At 41.7% G+C, this 18185-nt stretch overlaps 1 protein-coding gene across 1 annotated transcript in view; it reads right to left on the reverse strand.

Annotated features, from left to right (window-relative positions):
• TRPC4 (transient receptor potential cation channel subfamily C member 4) overlaps positions 1–18185 on the reverse strand; it is a 312640-nt gene that overhangs the window by 66992 nt on the left and 227463 nt on the right. Inside the window, exon 5 of the mRNA XM_081083501.1 lies at positions 1720–2033. Coding sequence (XP_080939627.1) covers positions 1720–2033 — 314 coding nt within the window. The remainder of the gene's footprint in view (positions 1–1719; positions 2034–18185) is intronic.

Raw genomic sequence — 18185 nt, forward strand, 5'->3', positions numbered from 1 at the left:
ATCTTGATTAATTAAAATGGAGTTTTAAGTACTGGAATCAAAGATAAAACAAGACAGAATTTAATCAACAATTTTTTTAACCGTGAGTGACTTAGTTCATGTGAGTTTATTAATTTCCTTATACTTGAAAAATTACTGTACTCTTTCATATTACATAAAATTCTGTAATGGTCCATGAATAGGGTCTGACTTTTAAAAGTCAACTACAAAAGACCATGTATTCACATATGATTACTGTGTAGATGAAAATTACCCAACTTCTCCATTAATCTGCTAATTAACTGTTTACTAGAGTGGGAAGAAAATGGACACAGATATATAGAGGTCTATTGTATGAGGACTGTGTGAACATCAAACATAGTGGTCATGAACCTGTGCTGTCCAGCAAATCTGATTGTAAGATATAAATGGTGATACTACACAAGGCCTATTGCTTCTCAGGTGGAAGGGCACAGAAAGTTTTGTGTGCATAATAAGGTTTGGATTATTTCTATATGCTTACATTTTTGTCTGGAAAACTAGAGAATCAAAGAGATATGAAAGGACTTTAACATCTGGAAAACACATGAAAAAGGACTGAAAAGCACTTGGATTTTTTTAATATAATTGCTTTTACATGTACACATTATATTTTTAATGGGTGTGTAAGCTACCAATAGGACACAGATTTCCATTTTATTCTACATTTTATTTATGATTTACTTATTTTATTTTTAATTATATTTTTTATTGATTTTAATTATATTTTTATTGATTTTAGAGAGGAAGGAAGAGGGAGAAAGAGAGAAACATCAATGATGAAAGAGAATCATCCATCGACTGCCTCCTGCACGCCACACACTGGGGATCAAACCCACAACCCGGGCATATGCCATGACCAGAAATCGAACTGTATCCTCCTGGTTCATATGTCCATGCTCACTGAGCCACTCTGGTGGGCTTATTCCACATTTTAAGAGTATACATGGACCTTGAGAATATCATCCTAAACAAAATAAGTCAGTCAGAAAAACCATATAATTTCACCCATATGTGGGATATAAAACCTAAATTCATAGACACAGACAAAGTAAGGTAGTGAAGCAGGTGTGGAGGTAGTAATAGGTAAAGGAGGCCAAATATATGGTGATGGGAAAAGACTGTGTGCACAAGGACAATATACAGAAAAGTATCACAGAAGTGTATATTTGAAACCTATATAATCCTTTTAACCAATGTCACCCCAATAAATTTAATAATTCAAAAAAGTATATATAGGTGTCTTTAATGAGGTCATTTTGAAAGAAATTATCATTTTACTAAAACTTAGCTAAATAACATATATTCACAACCAACAATATAGTGATGGCCAGAGGAAAGAGGGAACAGGGGTTGGGTAGAGGTGGGCAAAGGGAGGGGGAAATGCGGACATCTGTAATAGTGTCAACAATTAAAATAAAGTTATAAGAAAAGGACTATTTACTTTGAATACCATGAAGATAACAGAAGAAATTATAATTTTATTATTTTTCTTTTCACATATGATGTGACATCATTTATATGAAGCACTGAGAAAAGCAAAATGAATGAATGAATGAATTAAATATTTAAAGGCGTGTTAATTCTGTTCTCTGCATTAAATATAATTTCCTTTGCAACCACTTGTCAACAATTTTTCAAATTCATAATGTATTGCATTCTAAATTTCTGCATGTTATTGATAGAAATGTTTGGACTTACGTTGAAAATGCGTTATTCTGCTTTTCACATCGTATGCCTTTGCAATTTAAACCTTTTGTTTCTTCATAGTAGAAATATAATTGATTTAGGCCATTAGCAAATGCTAACAACACAAGGCAGTATATGAATAGAAACTTCAAAATGTCCAGGAGCATTCTTCCCAAAGATATTTGCAGAGGCCCCAAGTGAGAATTTGCAGTAAACAGTGAGATCAAGCGTAGGGAACTGAAGATGTTTGCAATTGCAAATAAAGCTTCAGCCACCAGAGTGGGATGCCACATGTCCCAAGATTCTCGAGGATTAAGAGCACTGTACTGAAGAAAAGAGAAAAACAAAAAGTAAAATAAATGCATACATATAAATATGTCAGACCAGGATACTTTTTCAGGAAGCTGATGTCCTCCACAACAATGGCAGCAATACTAATCAGAAAAAAAAAGGTATCTAAACTAATAAAAGACAAAGATGCTAATTGACCGTACCATTGCTATGCCCAAAGCCACGCCCACCAGCCAATCAGAGCGACTATATGCAAATTAACCCAACCAAGATGGCGGCTGGCAGGCACCCAGCTGGAGCAAGCAGGAGGCTTGGTTGCCCCGGCGATGGAAGAAGCCAAGCTTCCCGCTGGCCTGGGACAGCTGTGGCTTCTGCAAAAGGCAACAAAGTTTTAATTATAGAAGCTAAATAAATCCCAGATACCTGCTTCCAGCCAGCCTCCACTGGGAGTTTGGGTGGCTGGGGGCTGTGGCCAGCTGTCAAACAGCCATCAGCCCCTCACCCAGGATGGCCACACCCTCATGGGGTGAGGGTCCCTGCTGGGGTCTTGGCCAGCCTGAAAACAGCAATCAGCCCCTCATCCAGGCTGGCCAGACATCCCAGAGGGGACTCTTACCCTGAAGGGGCTGTGGCCAGCCTGCAAACAGCCATCAGACCCTCACCCAGGCTGGCCACACCCTCAGGGGGTGAGGGTCCCTGCTGTGGGGCTGGCAAGCCTGAAAATGGCCCTCAGCCCCTCACCCAGTGTGGCCAGGCACCCCAGTGGGGACCCCCACGCTGAAAGGGGTGTGGCCAGCCTGAAAACGGCCCTCAGCCCCTCACCCAGGCTGGCTGGGAACCTTAGCAGGACCACCACCCTGATCCGGGACACCCTTCAGGGCAAACCAGCCAGCCCCGACCCATGCACCAGGCCTCTATCCTATATATTAAAAGGGTAATATACAAATTGACCCTAACAGCAGAGTGACTGGGAATCAATGGTCACTATGACACACTGACCACCAGAGGGCAGATGCTTAATGCAGGAGCTGCCCCCTGGTGGTCAGTGTGCTCCCATAGGGCGAGCTCTGCTCAGCCACAAGCCAGGCTGCCAGCTGCCAGTACAGCGGTGGTGGTGGGAGCCTCTCCTGCCTCCTCAGCAGCGCTAAGGATGTCCGACTACAGCTAGGCCTGCTCCTCACTGGCAAGTGGACATCCCCCGAGGGTTTCCGGCTGCCAGAGGGATATTTGACTCTCAGCTTAGGCTCAGTCCCATGGGGAGTGGGCCTAAGCCAGCACATGGTCATCCTCTGAGGGGTCCCAGTTGCTAGAGGGCACAGGCTGGGCTGGGGGACCCTCCCAAGTGCACAAATTTTTGTGCACCAGGCTTCTAGTCCTATATAATAAAAGCCTAATATGCTTAGTGTCCAGTTGTCTGTTCAACCAATGAAAGTGTAATATGCTTTTGATATGCTACGGTCACTCAACCACTCGCTATGATGTGCACTGACTCCCCAGGGGCAGACAGTCAACTGGTAGGTTAGCTTGCTGCTGGTGTATGACCAATTGGGACTGAAGGAGATGGGACGGACATACCCTGGAGCCCTCCTGTGGTCCCTCCCCAGCTGGCCAACTTCCCATCTCCCTCCTTGGCACTGATTGTGCACCAATGGGGCCCATCTGCCTGGCTTGTGCCTACTCACAATCTGGGACCCCTCAGGGGATGTTGGAGAGCCAGTTTCAGCCCAATCCTGCAGGCCAGGCCAAGGGATCCCACTGGTGCACAAATTCATACACTGGGCCTCTAGTTAATTTATAATTTATAAACTTCAATTAAAGTGACTTCCTGATCTGTCCTTGACTTTGGTAGTATTCATTAATATGTGAATTACATCTACTCTTGCCTTTCCAATGGAATTTCAAAAAAGGAAGTATTATATAGGGGGAAATCTGATTTTACAATGGAAAAATATAGCAATATCATTGTAACAAAGAAAAATACATTACAAATGAAAGGCACTAAATTTTTAACAAAGTAACAATGACTTTACTTACCATATTTGAAACACTTGGCTATTCTAGAGAAATGCATGTATGATACAAATTACATATAAATGAGTGGAACTAGTGGTCGGTTACTGTGGAAATAGTAATGGTCAATATGGGCATAACAGTTAGTACTTTGTAACTGTTATATCTTAAATGTAAATAAAACCTACCTTACAAATCATCCTGGATGTCAATGAATTGCTATTTTTAAAATATTTAATGTGTAGATAATATATATATATCTTAACATTCCTTAATTATATAACACTAGAGGCCTGGTGCACAAAAATTTGTGCACTCGGGGGGGGGGGGGTGAGAGGAGGAGGAGGGTCCCTCAGCCTGGCCAGTGCCCTCTCGCAGTCTGGGACCCCTCGGGAGATAACGACCTGCTGGCTAAGGCCTGCTCCTGGGTGGCAGAGTGCAGGCCCAATCCCTGGGTGCAGCCCCTGGTCATGCTCAGAGCAGGGCTGATTGGGGAGTTGAGGCACCACCCCCTGTCATGCACAGAGCAGGGCGGATTGGGAGGTTGCGATTCCACCCTCAGTCACGCTCAGGGTAGGGCCGATTGGGGAGTTGGGGCACCGCCCCCTGTCACATTCAAGGCAGGGTCAATGGGGAGGTTGTGGCACCACCCCCTGTCACGCACAGAGCAGGGCCAGTCAGGGGGTTGGGGAGCTCCCTCCTGTCATGCACAGAGCAGGGCCGATCAGGGGGTTGGGGCGCCGCACCCTGTCACACTCAGAGCAGGGCCTATGGGGAGGTTATGGCTCTACCCCGTCACACACAGAGCAGGGCCAGTGGGGGGCGGTAGGGGTGCCGCCCTCTATCACTCACAGAGCAGGGCCAATCAGGGGGTTGGGGCGCCGCCACTGTCATACTCAGGGCAGGACCGATGGGGAGGTTATGGCTCTACCCCATCACACACAGAGCAGGGACCATAGTGGGGTTGTTGGGGCACCACACCCTGTCATACACAGAGCCATAGAGCGATCAGGGGGTTGGGGATCTCCCCGCTATCAGGCACAGAGCAGGGCTGATCAGGGCGTTGGGGTGCCTTCCCCTGTCATGAACAGAGCAGGGAGGATAGGGAGGTTGTGGCCCCGCCCCCTGTCACACACAGAGCCACAGGGCAATCAGGCGGTTTGGGCACTTCCCCCTGTCACACTGATCCTGGTGCCGGGAGGCATATCACCCTTTTTCTATATAGGATAAAGGCCTGGTGCATAGGTGGGGGCTGGCTAGTTTGCCCTGAAGGGTGTCCTGGATCAGGGTGGGGGTTGCCACTGGGGTTCCTGGCCAGTCTGGGTGAGGGGCTGAGGGCTGTTTTCAGGCTGGCGGGTGACTGAAGCTCCCAACCTTTCCTTTTTTTCTTTTTTTCTTTTATTCTGGGCCAGCTTTAGCTCTGAGGCTTGGCTCCAGCTTTTAGGCCTCGGCTGCTGAAAGCAAGTATCTGGTTTGTTTGGGTTCTATAATCAAAACACTGTTTCAACTCCAGCTCTGAGATCCCGGCTGGCTGAAAGCAGGTTTCTGGGATTTTGTTTAGCTTCTATATTTGTAACAATGTTTCAAACTGGAAGCTCAGAGGCCGGCAGTGGCAAGCGGGGAACATTGTAGTCCTCCGTCACTGAAGCAAGCAAGCCTCATGTTCGCTTCAAGCTGCCTGGCTGCCAGCCACCATCTTGGCTGGCAGTTAATTTGCATATCGCCCTGATTAGCCAATGGGAAGGGTAGGGGAGGTATGGCTAATTACCATGTTTCTCTTTTATTAGATAGGATGTGATTTGAGAAAAATATTTGCTAGATTAAACTTTGACCAGCAATTATTTTATGTTAAATAAATGTCAGCTTTGAATTATCTTCATATTAAGCTATGTAAAGAGCAAAATACAATTTGTTACTTGTAGCATTAAAGTAAATTTTCTGCTTTTCTTTTTTTTAAAAAAAGGAAGTCAAATATACTCTTTGAAATATTCCATTATGAAACCCTATAATTATATATGTATAGGAAGTGAATAATAAATTGAATTTACTTCTCCATATATTTCACTAAAAAATATGTCTAGACTACTGCATCTTTTTTCCTGTCAGAACAAACTTTCTGCATCTGTATGAGTCCAATCAGAATATTTTCTTTCTCTTTATATTTTATTTTATAGCAATGACTTTACAAATGTTAATTCTCTTAAAAATAATAGTATTTTTTTAATCTCCCTGAGGAAAAAAACACATCACAAGTAACTGATTTTGTTCAACAGACTCTTGCTTGGGTGACAATTTAAAACAATCAAGTTTGCCACAGTGCCTGTATCAATCTGCATTTCCATCAATAGTGCATGAGGGCTCCCTTTTGTCCATATTCTTGCCAACACTGGTTGTTTGTTGATTCATTGATATTAGGATTTTTCTCAAAAAATTAAAATTGGAACTTCCATATGATGCAGTGATTCCACTTCTGGAAATATATCCAAAGAAACCTGAAACACTGATTTGAAAGAATATATATACTCCTAAGTTTAATGCAGCATTATTTCTAATAGCCAAGATTTGGAAGCAGCCCAAGTGCCCATGTATATATATAAAACCCTAATATGCAAATAGACCAAACAGCAGAACAACCGAACCACCAGTTGCTATGACAAGCGCTGACCACCAGGGGGTATGACGGAACATGGTTGGCGTCAGCAGTAGGCAGAAGAGTGTGGAACATAGCAGGCGTTGGCCAAGGTGGGAGTGTGGAGTATGTGAGCAAGGGTGCCAGACCAAGGCGGGGCACCGGTTGCTGTCATCGAGGTAGGCCTCTGGTGGTTATTGAAAATTCTTTGCTCCTGAGAGGTGATCAGGGCCAGCAGCCACATCTTCCACCCACTGCCAGCGACAGCCCCACTTGCACCTGCTGCCAGTGCCAGACCCACTGCTTGCACCCACTGCCAGCACCCAGTGCCAGTTCTGATCACTCGGCACTATCAGTGGGTGCTAGAGGCAGCTGCCAGCCCTGATCACCCCTGAGGGCTTCTCCACCTCCCCCTGCTCCTGAGGGGTGATCGGGGCAGCAGCCACCAATCACTCCACACTGTCAGGAGGTGCGAGTGGGGCTGGCGCCATCAGCACGTGGGAGCGGTGACAGTGGGAGCAGAGCTGCCAGCAGACAGGGGACTGGGGGCACTGGCAGGAGGGCTTGGGTGGGGTCACAGAGGATGAGCCTGTCCCTGTGCCCACCGCAGCCTCACAGCCCACAGTTCTTTTCAAGGTGCATAAATTCGTGTACTGAGCCCCTAGTTAACAGATAAGTAGATAAAAACACTGTGGTGCATTACAGTGGAATATTATTCAATAATCACTTGGTCATAAAAAAGAAGGAACTCTTACCATTTGTAACAATGTGAATGGATTTGGAGAGTATTATGCTAAGTGAAATAAGCCAATCAGAGAAAGACAGGTATCACATGATTTCACTTATATGTAGAATCTAATGAAAACAGTAAACTAACGAACAAACCAGAAACAGACTTATAGATACAATGAACAGACTGGAAGCTGTCAAAGGGGAGGGTGGCTGTGATACGGAAGGGGCACATAGGTGAATTAGAGTTATTTAATAGCTACTCACTGTAAAAAAGAGATTTTCTTACAGACCCTGGGAAACTGAAGGACATGTTACAAGGAGAATAGGCCCTGGAGATAAGGCAGCCTGGAGCCCAGTTAACAGAGAGAATCTATCTGAAGGGAGACAGCATTCTGGACTAATCATTACAGTGTTCAGGGATAATCTTTGCAAGGACAATAAAAAAAAAGGTAGGGGAAGAGAAAATGGCAGCTGAATAGTCAGACCTGTTGGGCAACTCCTCCCAGGGCCGGGCTGGGAATACAACTAAATTGTCCACAAATTAATAAACATGATACATCACATAAACAAATTGAGAAATGAAAATCACATAATCATATCAATTGATGCAGTAAAAGCATTTGTCAAAAGCCATCACCCTTTCTTGATGAAAATTCTCAGCAATGTGGGAATAGAGGGCCCATACCTCAACATAATAAAGGAATTAAATGACAAACCTACAGCCAACATCATACTCAATGGGCAAATTTAAAACCATTTCCCCTAAAAACAGGAACAAGACAGGGATGTTTATTCTCACCACTCCTGTTCGACATAGTACTGGAAGTGCTGACCATTGCAATCAGACAAGAATAAATAAAAGGAATCCAAAATGGAAAAGAAATAAAACTGTCATTATTCGCAGATGACATGAATTTGTACATAGAAAACCCCAATGACTCCTTTAAAAAAAAACTAGTAGTTTTAATAAATGAATTTGGCAATGTAGCAGGATATACAAATTAACACCCAGAAACCTATGGTTTTTTTATACATGAATAATGACCTCACAGAAAGAGAAACAAACAAACAAAAAGATAATACCATTTACCATTGAACCAAAAAAACCCCCACAAAATTAAGATACCCAGGAATAAACTTAACTAAGGAAGTAAAAGACCTGTACTTGGAAAACTACAGGAAATTGAAATACGTGATAGAGAGCAAGACCTAAGCAAATGGAAGAATATACCGGGTTCATGGACTGATAGAATCAATATCCTTAAAGTGTCCTTACTACCCAAAGCAATCTATATATTTAATGCAATCCCCATTAAAATACCAATGGCACATTTCACAGACCTAGAACAAATTCTCCAAAAACTCATATGGAATATAAAAAAAGACCTTAAATAGCCACATAAATCTTGAGAAAGAAAAACAAAGTTGGAGGGATCACAATACCAGATACCAAGCTACATTACCAAGCCACGGTTCTCAAAACTGCCTGGTTCTGACACAGGAACAGACATACAGACCAATGTAAAAGAACAGAGAACCCAGAAATCAACCCAAGCCATTATGCTCAATTTATATTTGACAAAGGAGGCAAGAGCATACAGTGGAGTCAAGAAAGTCTTCAATAAACTTTATTGGGAATATTGGACAGATACATGCAAAAAAATGAAATTAAACCACCAACTTACACCATACAGAAAAATAAACTCAAAATAGATAAAGGACATAAACGTAAGACGGGAAACCATAAAAATCTTAAAAGAATCCATAGGCAGCAAAATTATCAGACATATTTGGTGGCAATATCTTTACCAATACAGTTCCTAGGGCCATGGAAACTAAGGGGAAAATAAACAAATGGGAATACATAAAATAAAAAGCTTCTGCACAGCAAAAGAAACCATAACAAAGCAACAAGTAAGCCAACTGCATGGGAGAACATATTTGCCAATGTTATACCAATAAGGGTTTAATCTCCAAAATTTATAGGGAACTCACACAACTTAACAAAAGGAAGGTAAACAATCCAATACAAAACAAATGAGCAAAGGACCTAAGTGTACACTTTTTAAAAGTGAACATGCAGAAGGCCAAGAGGCATATGAAAACATGCTCAAAGTCACTAATCATCTGAGAGATGCAAATCAAAACAACAATGAGATAGTATCTCACACCTATCAAAATGGCTATCATCAACAAATCAACAAACTGCAAGGGCTGGCAAGAATGCAGAGAAAAAGCAACCCTTGTGCACTGCTGGTGGGAATGCAGACTGCTTCAGCCACTGTGGAAAACAGTACAGAGTTTCCTCAAAAAATTAAAAATGGAAGTCCCATTTGACCAAATAATCCCACTTCTAGGAATGTATCCCAAGAAATTAGAAACACCAATCAGAAAGGACATATGCACCCCTATGTTCATAGCAACACAATTTATAATAGCTAACATTTGGGAACAGCCTAAGTGCCCTTCAGCAGATGAGTGGATTAAAAAATTGTGGTACATCTGCACAATGGAATACTATAGTTCTATAAAAGAAGAACTCTTACCATTAGCAATAACATGAATGGACATGGAGAGCATTATGCTAAATGAAATAAACCAGTCAGAGAAAGATAAATATAACATGATCTCACTCATTTGTGGAAAATAATGAACAACATGAACTGATGAACAAAAATAGATCCAGAGACAGAGAAGCAACAAAGAGGCCATCAAACTTCAGAGGGAAGACAGGGGAAGGTGGTAGGGGTAAGAGATTAACCAAAGGACTTGTATGCATGCATATAAGCATAACCCATGGACACCAACACTATGGGGTGAAGTCATGTGCTGGGGGGTGAGGGTGGCCAGGGAGAGCTCAATGTGGGGAAAATTAAACATATGTAATAATACTATGTGTAATACTTTAAACAATAAATAATCTTAAAAAAAATCTTCTGGGGGATATAAAGGGAGATATCAACAACAATAAATTCATAGTAAGGGACTTTAATACCCCAGGGACAGCACTGAATAAAACTTCTAGACACAAAAGTCAACAAGGAAACAGCATTTCTAAATGACACACTAGATCAGATGGAACTAACTGACATCTTCAGAATATTTTACCCCAAGGCTATGAATAAAATTTCTTCTCAAGTGTACAAGGGACATTTTCAAAGATAGACCACATATTATGTCACAAACTAACTCTACAAATTCAAGAAGATTGAAATCATATCAAGCGTCTTCTCAGACCACAATGGTGTGCAATTAGAAATCAACTACTATAAAAATGCTCATAAGGCAATCAAACACGTGGAGGCTAAATAGCATGCTATTAAACAATGAGTAAGTTACCAAAGAGATCAAAGAAGATATAAAACATTCTGAAAACAAGTGAAAATGAACATACAACAATCCAAAATCTATGGGACACAGTGAAACATTCCTGAGAGGGAAGTTCTTAGCACTACAGGCCTACCTCAAAAAATAAGAAAAATTGGTAATAAGTTATCTATTATTTCAATTAAAAAAATTAGAAAGAGAAAAATAAGGAAAGCCAGAGTAAGTGGACTAAAGGAAATAATAATGATCAGAGTGGAAATAAATGACATAGAGACAAATAATAAAAAATACAAAAGATCAATAAAACCAAGAGCTGATTCTTAGAAAGTATAAACAGGATGTATGAAACTCTAGCCAGACTCACCAGAAAAAAAAAAAAAACACAGAGGACCTAAATAAACAAAATCAGAAACCAAAGAGGTGAAGTAACAGAAATACAAAGGATTGTAATAAAATACTTAGAATGACTTTATTCCAACAAATGAGATAATCTGGACAAAATGGGCAGGTTCCTAGTAAAATTCAACCTTCCAGACCTCAATCAGGAGGAATCAGAACACATGAATTGGCTAATAACTACTGATGAAATTGAAGCAGTAATCAAAAAAAATCCCAGCAAATAAAAGCCCTGGTCCAGACAGTTTCACAGGGGAGTCTTACCAAATATTCAAAGAAGTAACACCTATTCTCCTCAAACTATTCCAAAAAATTCAAAAAGGAGGAACACTTCCAAGCTCTTTCTAAGAAGCCAGGATTACTCTAATTCCCAAACCAGATAAAGACAAGATAGTGAAAGAGAACTACAGGCCGATATCCCTGATGAACATAGAAGCTAAAATCCTCAACAAAATTTTAGGAAACTGGATGCTGCAATACATTAAAAAGATAATACACCATGACCAAGTGGTATTTATTCCTGGGACGTAAGGATGGTACAATATTTGCAAATCAATAAATGTGATACAGCACATAAACAGCTTGTAAGACCAAAATCACATGATCATATCAATTGGTGCTGGAAAAGAATTCAACACTATCCAACACCCTTTTTTGATAAAAACTCTCAGCAAAGTGGGAATAGAGGAATCATACCTAAACATATTAAAAGCCATTTTTGACAAACCTACAGCCAACATCAAACTCAACGGGCAAAAACTAAAACCATTTCCCCTAAAAACAAGACAAGTATGCCCTCTTTCACCACTCTTGTTCAACATAGTACTGGAAATCCTAGCCATTGCTATCAGAAAAGGAGAAGAAGAAATAAAAGGCATCCAAATTGGAAAGGAGTAGGTAAAACTCTCATTATTTGAATATAACATGATATTGCACTTATAAAACCCCCAAAACCCCATAAAAACTACTAGATTTAATACATGAATTTGGAAACATAGCAGGATACAAAAGTAACACCCAAAAATCCATTGCATTTTTATACACCAATAATGGACTCTCAGAAGGATAAACTAACAACAACAAAAAATCCCATTTACCTTTGCAACAACAACAACAAAAACAGTTAGGATACTTCAAAATAAACTTAACCAAGGAGGTAAAAGACCTGTACTCTGAAAACTATAAGATGTTGAAAAAAAAAGGGATAGAGGAAGATATAAATAAGTGGAAGAATATACCATGTTCGTGGATTGGTAGACTCAACATAATTAAAATGTCCATTTGACCAAAAGCAATCTACAGATTCAATGCAATCCATATTAAAATACCCATGCTTATTTCACAGATCTAGAACAAACACTCCAAAAATTTATATAGAACAAGAAAAGGACCCCAAATAGCCACAGCAATCTTGAAAAAGAAGAATAAAGTTGGAGGGATCACAATAGCAGATACCAAGTTATATTTCAAAGCGATTGTAATCAAAACAACTGGGTACTGGCAAAAGAGCAGATATATAGCTCAATGGGGCAGAACACAGAACCCAGAAATCAACCCAAGCCACTATGCTCAATTAGTATTTGACAAAGGAGGTAAGAAACAATCTTTTCAATAAATAGCTTTGGGACAATTGGACAGGTACATGCAAAAAATGAAATTAGACCACCAACTTACACCATGCACTAGAATAAAATTAAAAATGGATAAAATACTTATAAGCTGTGAAACCATAAAAATCTTAGAAGAAAACATAGCAAAATCTCAGACATCTCTTGTAGCAATATGTTTACTGATACATCTCCTAAGATAATGTAAACTGATAAAATAAATGGGACAACATTAAAATAAATAGCTGCACAACAATATATCAATAGAGCCCACTACATGGGATAATATATTTGCCATTATACATTCTACTAGTGGCCTGGTGCAAGAAATTTATGCACATTAGTAAGGAATTAATTAGAGAAAATATTTTAATAATGTTATTTGCCCTTATAATAGAAGTGTCAGAGATGAAAGAAAATTAGTAAAATGTATATGAAAATCTTCCCCTGTGAGAGTCTGGGGTGCACCATGGGACCCAGAGTCAAGTCCCTGCCCAACCGTGCATGCCTCAAAATCATGAGAAACCCAGACCTGGCTGGCCCCACCCCCACTGGGCAAGATTCAGACCCATCAAGCCCCGCCGGACAGGGGGCGCATCCTCAGGTCCCCTCTCAAGCCCATCTGGGTGGGGGGTGCAGCCTCAGGTCCCCCGGCCTGGCACTAGGGCAGGGAAAGCAGCCTGAGATCCCCCGGCCCAGCACCCAGGTAGGGGGTGTGCCTTGAGGTCCCCCGTCAAGCCTTTCTGGGCAGGGGGTTTGGCCTGAGGTCCCCCAGCCTGGGCTGGGCAGGGGGTGCACCTTGAGGTCTCTGTCAATCCCTGCCCTGTGGGGAGCACTGCCTGAGGCCCCCTGTCAAGCCCCACCGGGTGGGGAGTATGGCTTGAGGTGCCCTGTCAAGCTCCACCAGGTGGGGGGCATGGCCTCAGGTCCCCTGGCCCGGTGCTGGAGTGGGGAGTGCAGCCTGAGGTCCCACATCAAGCTCTGCTGGGGTGTGTGGTGTGGCCTGAGGCCCCCTGTCAAGCCCCACCAGGCAGGATGGGTGCAGCCTCAGGTCCCTGCTGATTGCTCATTAAGGCTCATTACAGGAACTCAGCCTCCAATGTGAACACAGCCATCTTGTGTTATGGAATCCCTGCCTCCACTGTGGGCGCAGCCATCTTGACCATTACGGTGTGAAGGTCAATTTGCATATTCCCTCTTTATTAGATAAGATAAGGGGTTACTCTCTAAAATATAAAGGGGACTTATAAAGTTAACAAAAGGATGACAAACAATTCAATTAAAAAAAATGGCAAAGGACTTAAATATACACTTCTCTAAAGTGAACATTCAGAAAACCAAGAGACATATAAAAAGATGATCAAAGTCACTAATCATCTCAAAGATGAAAATCAAAATGACAGTGAGATATCAGCACACACCCGTCAAAATGGCTATCATCAACAAACCAACAAATGACAAGTGTTGGCGAGGATGTTGAGAAAAGAAAACCCTACTACACTGCTGGTAGGAATGCAGACTGGTGCAGCCACTGTGGAAAACAGTGTGGAGTTTCCTCAAAAACTTAAAAATGGAAATCCCATTTGACCCAGTGATCCCACTTCTATGAGCATCTTCTAAGAAACCAGAAACACTCATCAGAAAGAATATATGCACCCCTATGTTCATAGCAGCACAATTTACAGTAGTAAGATTTGGAAACAGCCTAAGTGCCCTCAGCAGATGAGTAGATAAAATTAAAAACAAAAAAATAACAACAAAAAAACTATGTTACATATACACAATGGAATGCTACACAGCAATAATAAAGAAAGAACTCTTACCATTTGCAGCAGCATAGATGGGCCTGGAGGGTATTATGCTAAGTGAAATAAGCCAGTCAGAGAAAGATAAATATCACATGATCTCACTCATACGTGGAATCTAATGAACCAAATAAATTGATGAACAAAAAGAGACCCAAAGACATAGAAACATGAACAGACTTTTGAACCTCAGAGGGAAGGCAGGGGAGGGTGGGTGGGAACAGATCAACCAATGAACTTGTATGCATAACCCATGAACACAGACAATGAGGTGGTGTGGTCCTGGGCAGGGGGCAGGGGAGTTATAGGAGTGGTCTGTAAAGGTTAATGGCAGCAAAAAGGGACCAATGTAATACTTTCAACAATAAAGATTTTTTTAAGGGCAGACCTTGTGAATTCACTAACTTTAGATTTTTTTTAACCCACTAATTCTATATAAGAGTTTTTTTAAAATGAAATGTCAGGGAGCAGGTTTTTTTCCAAGGGATCATCACTGTTGCTCATTCCATATTGCTGGAAATATGAAATAAACACACATCAATGATTCAGTCTTGTCTTTGCTTAATGGCTCAGTAGTGACAGGCAGTGATGGACTTAATTTTTTGGTCCAGTTTAAGTTGGGGGGTGATGGTGAAAAAGGTGAAGGGATTAAGAAAAAAACAACATCAAAGACACAGGCAATATTGTGATGATCACCAGAGGAAAAGGGGGGATGGAGAGAGGTAGAAGAGGGTAAAGGGAAGATAAACGATTATAAAAGTCATGGAGTCATGAACACACAATACAATGTACAGATAATGTATTATAGAATTGTATACCTGAAATCTATATAATTTTATTAAACAATGTAACTCCAATAAATTCAATAAATTTTTAAAAAATAAATAAAGAGAGCCCTTGAAGTTGTTAAGAATAAGTGGAATCTACACGGGCATTCACCCACGACCAAACTGGAATAACAAGTAAAATGTGGAAAAATCATCCTGAATAAACAACTGAAGACTAGCAGAGAACCCTTATAACCAAGAACATGAAGAGAAGGCCATATCAAGACTGGTCGAAAGTGTAGAGGCATGAGAGGGATGAGTAGGCCCTCATGGGCAGCAGCTGAAGTTCTGGAGGGATATCTTAGCTGCTTGGGGTTTCCTTGAGAAGTCTTGGGTCTAACCCCCAAACGAGGATCCCCCTCCAGAGTAACAGAACTGGGAAAATGGCTCACATAAATCTGGCTGTAAAAAGCACTGGGGGTTTTGTCAGGCAGAGAGAGATGGCTAGAAACACAGACAATCACTTAAAGGGCCAACACACTAAATTTCATTTGCAGCCACTCACCTTGGACTCCAACAGAGGGATAAAAAAAATGGACTAGAGCTGCATGAGGAGAATATGGGGCTGATGGCTCAGGAGAGAGAGCTGGGAGGACAGCTGCCAGGATCCCTGTGTTGAGTCATTTCCCCATGCTGCAGAAGCCATCTTTCTCAGGCAGAGCCTTCCCATCAATGCAGCCTTAACCTGGGGGGAAGCAATAGCCCCACCAATTGGAAATCCTCTTGCCCCAGCCTGTAGAGTTTTCACCTTGCTGAGGTATGCAGCCTGAGGTCCATTAAGTGACTGAGACTAACAGTCAACCTGTAGGCCCTAGGCGGATCTCAGGATACTTTAAGTATTTGCCTAACCTGCTTCTGGGACTGGGGCTAGGAAAAGGAGACCTTTGTGTGCATTTTGGTCCTTTCCGCATGCACCCAGCCCCAGCAGAGGGAGCCACAATTTGTGGATTGCTGATAGCTCCAAACAGGGTACTCTGGGCCAGTCATAAACAGCACCTGATATTGACCTGTGCCAGAGACCCTCCAAAGGGACCCAAAACCAATAAGCCCAGTGGTTAACTTTATACAAGAACAGAAGAGGATCCAATAATCTTCACAAGCAGTGTATCAAAAGGAAGATATTGGCAGGCTATAAAACCTACTGAGGTGAATTCCACTTTGTGTAGTAGGCATCTGCATAGCAGCCTACACACTTGAGCCTTACTGTCAGCCTGATGGTCAAGCACACACATGAGTGGGCCAATAGCAATTAAGACTCAATTACAACAGGGGGGTCCACACAATGTACACAATGGGCATTATTAGAGCACCCAGATCTGGTGATCAGGAAGACTGTAGCACTCGGCCCCACAGATCACCTACTACATGAGGCTACCCTACCAAGACTGGGAGTCAGAGGAGATGTACCTAATATATAGAAGCAAACTCAAACAAGGCAACAAAAAATGGGGAGGCAAAGAAACAAACTCCAAATAAAAGGACAAGAGAACTTTCCAGGAGAAGAGCTAAATGAAATGGGTATAATCAGAATAATGATTATAAGGATGCTCACCAGCATGAAAAAAAAAGATATAGAAACTATGAAAAACCATTTGGAAATAAATAATGACATAGTGGAAATAAAGAATGACATAGTGGAAATAAAGAAAACAATGGAAGAAATAAACAACAGCCTAGAGGAAGATGAGGATTAGATTAGCTAATTAGAAGACAGAAAAAAAATCACTTAATCAGACAGTGGGGAACAAAATAGGAAGACAGTTTTAAAAAGCTGTGGGACAACATGAATGCGTAATAATATCTGCATCATAGGAGTACCCAAGGGAGAATAAACTGAAAAAGCAAACGAGAACCTGCTTCAAGAAATAATGACAGAAAACATCCCTAACCTGGTGTAGGAAAAAGTCTCACAAGTTCATGAAGCACAGAGTCCCAAACAAGATGAACCCAAAGAGGACCATGCACAGAAACATCACAATTAAAATGTTGAAAATTAAAGCCAAAGAGATAATCTTAAAGGCAGCAAGGGAAAAGCAATGTGTTACCTATAAAGGAGCTCCAATTTGGCTGTCAGCTGATTTCTCAACAAAAACTCTCCAGCCCAGAAGGGATAGGTATTAAGTATACAATGAAATGAAAGCAAGCATCTAAATCCAAGTCTACTCTATCAAGCAAGGCTATCATTCAAAATAGTTGGAAAAATAAAGAGTTTCTCAGACAAAAATAAAAGGCTAGAGGAGTTTATTACCACCAAACCAGCATTGTAAGAAATGTTAAAGGAATTGCTATAATAGTAAAAGAGAGAGAGAGAGAGAGAGAGAGAGAGAGAGAGAGAGAGAAAGAGAGAGAGAGAGAGAGAGAATTAAAATGGCAATAAATAAGTACCTATCAATAATAACTTTAAATGAAAATGGATTAAATGCTCCAATCAAAAGACTGAAGAGGAACATAAATCCCCATAAGTATGGAAGAATTGGAGTGAGGGAGAGAGTTTGAGTGAGTGAAGGAGTGAGAGTGTGTGGACATACACAGGTGTGTGGTTGTGTGTGGCATGGGGGAGGTGCAGTCCAATCATGGGGAGTCTTGGGGACAGGCAGTTTTGGCTCTCCTAGCCAAAGAGGTCCTGCTACACCCATAGGCACTTCCCGGATGTGGCTCTGGTTCAGAGACCATGCCATTTTGAAGAGTTTTCAAGGTCCTTGGGAGGAGGAGGTGAGGAGCAGCAGCAGCTAGGTGCCCAGCCTCGCTACCACCCACACTAGCCACAGCTTGGGCCAGAAACCATGGGCACCGCCCCCCCTCCCCCGGACCTCATATACTTGTGTGCACCAAGAACACAACCCAGACTCCGCAC

The sequence above is a fragment of the Myotis nattereri genome (assembly GCF_964212035.1).
Source record: "Myotis nattereri genome assembly, chromosome: 2".
NCBI lineage: Eukaryota > Metazoa > Chordata > Mammalia > Chiroptera > Vespertilionidae > Myotis > Myotis nattereri.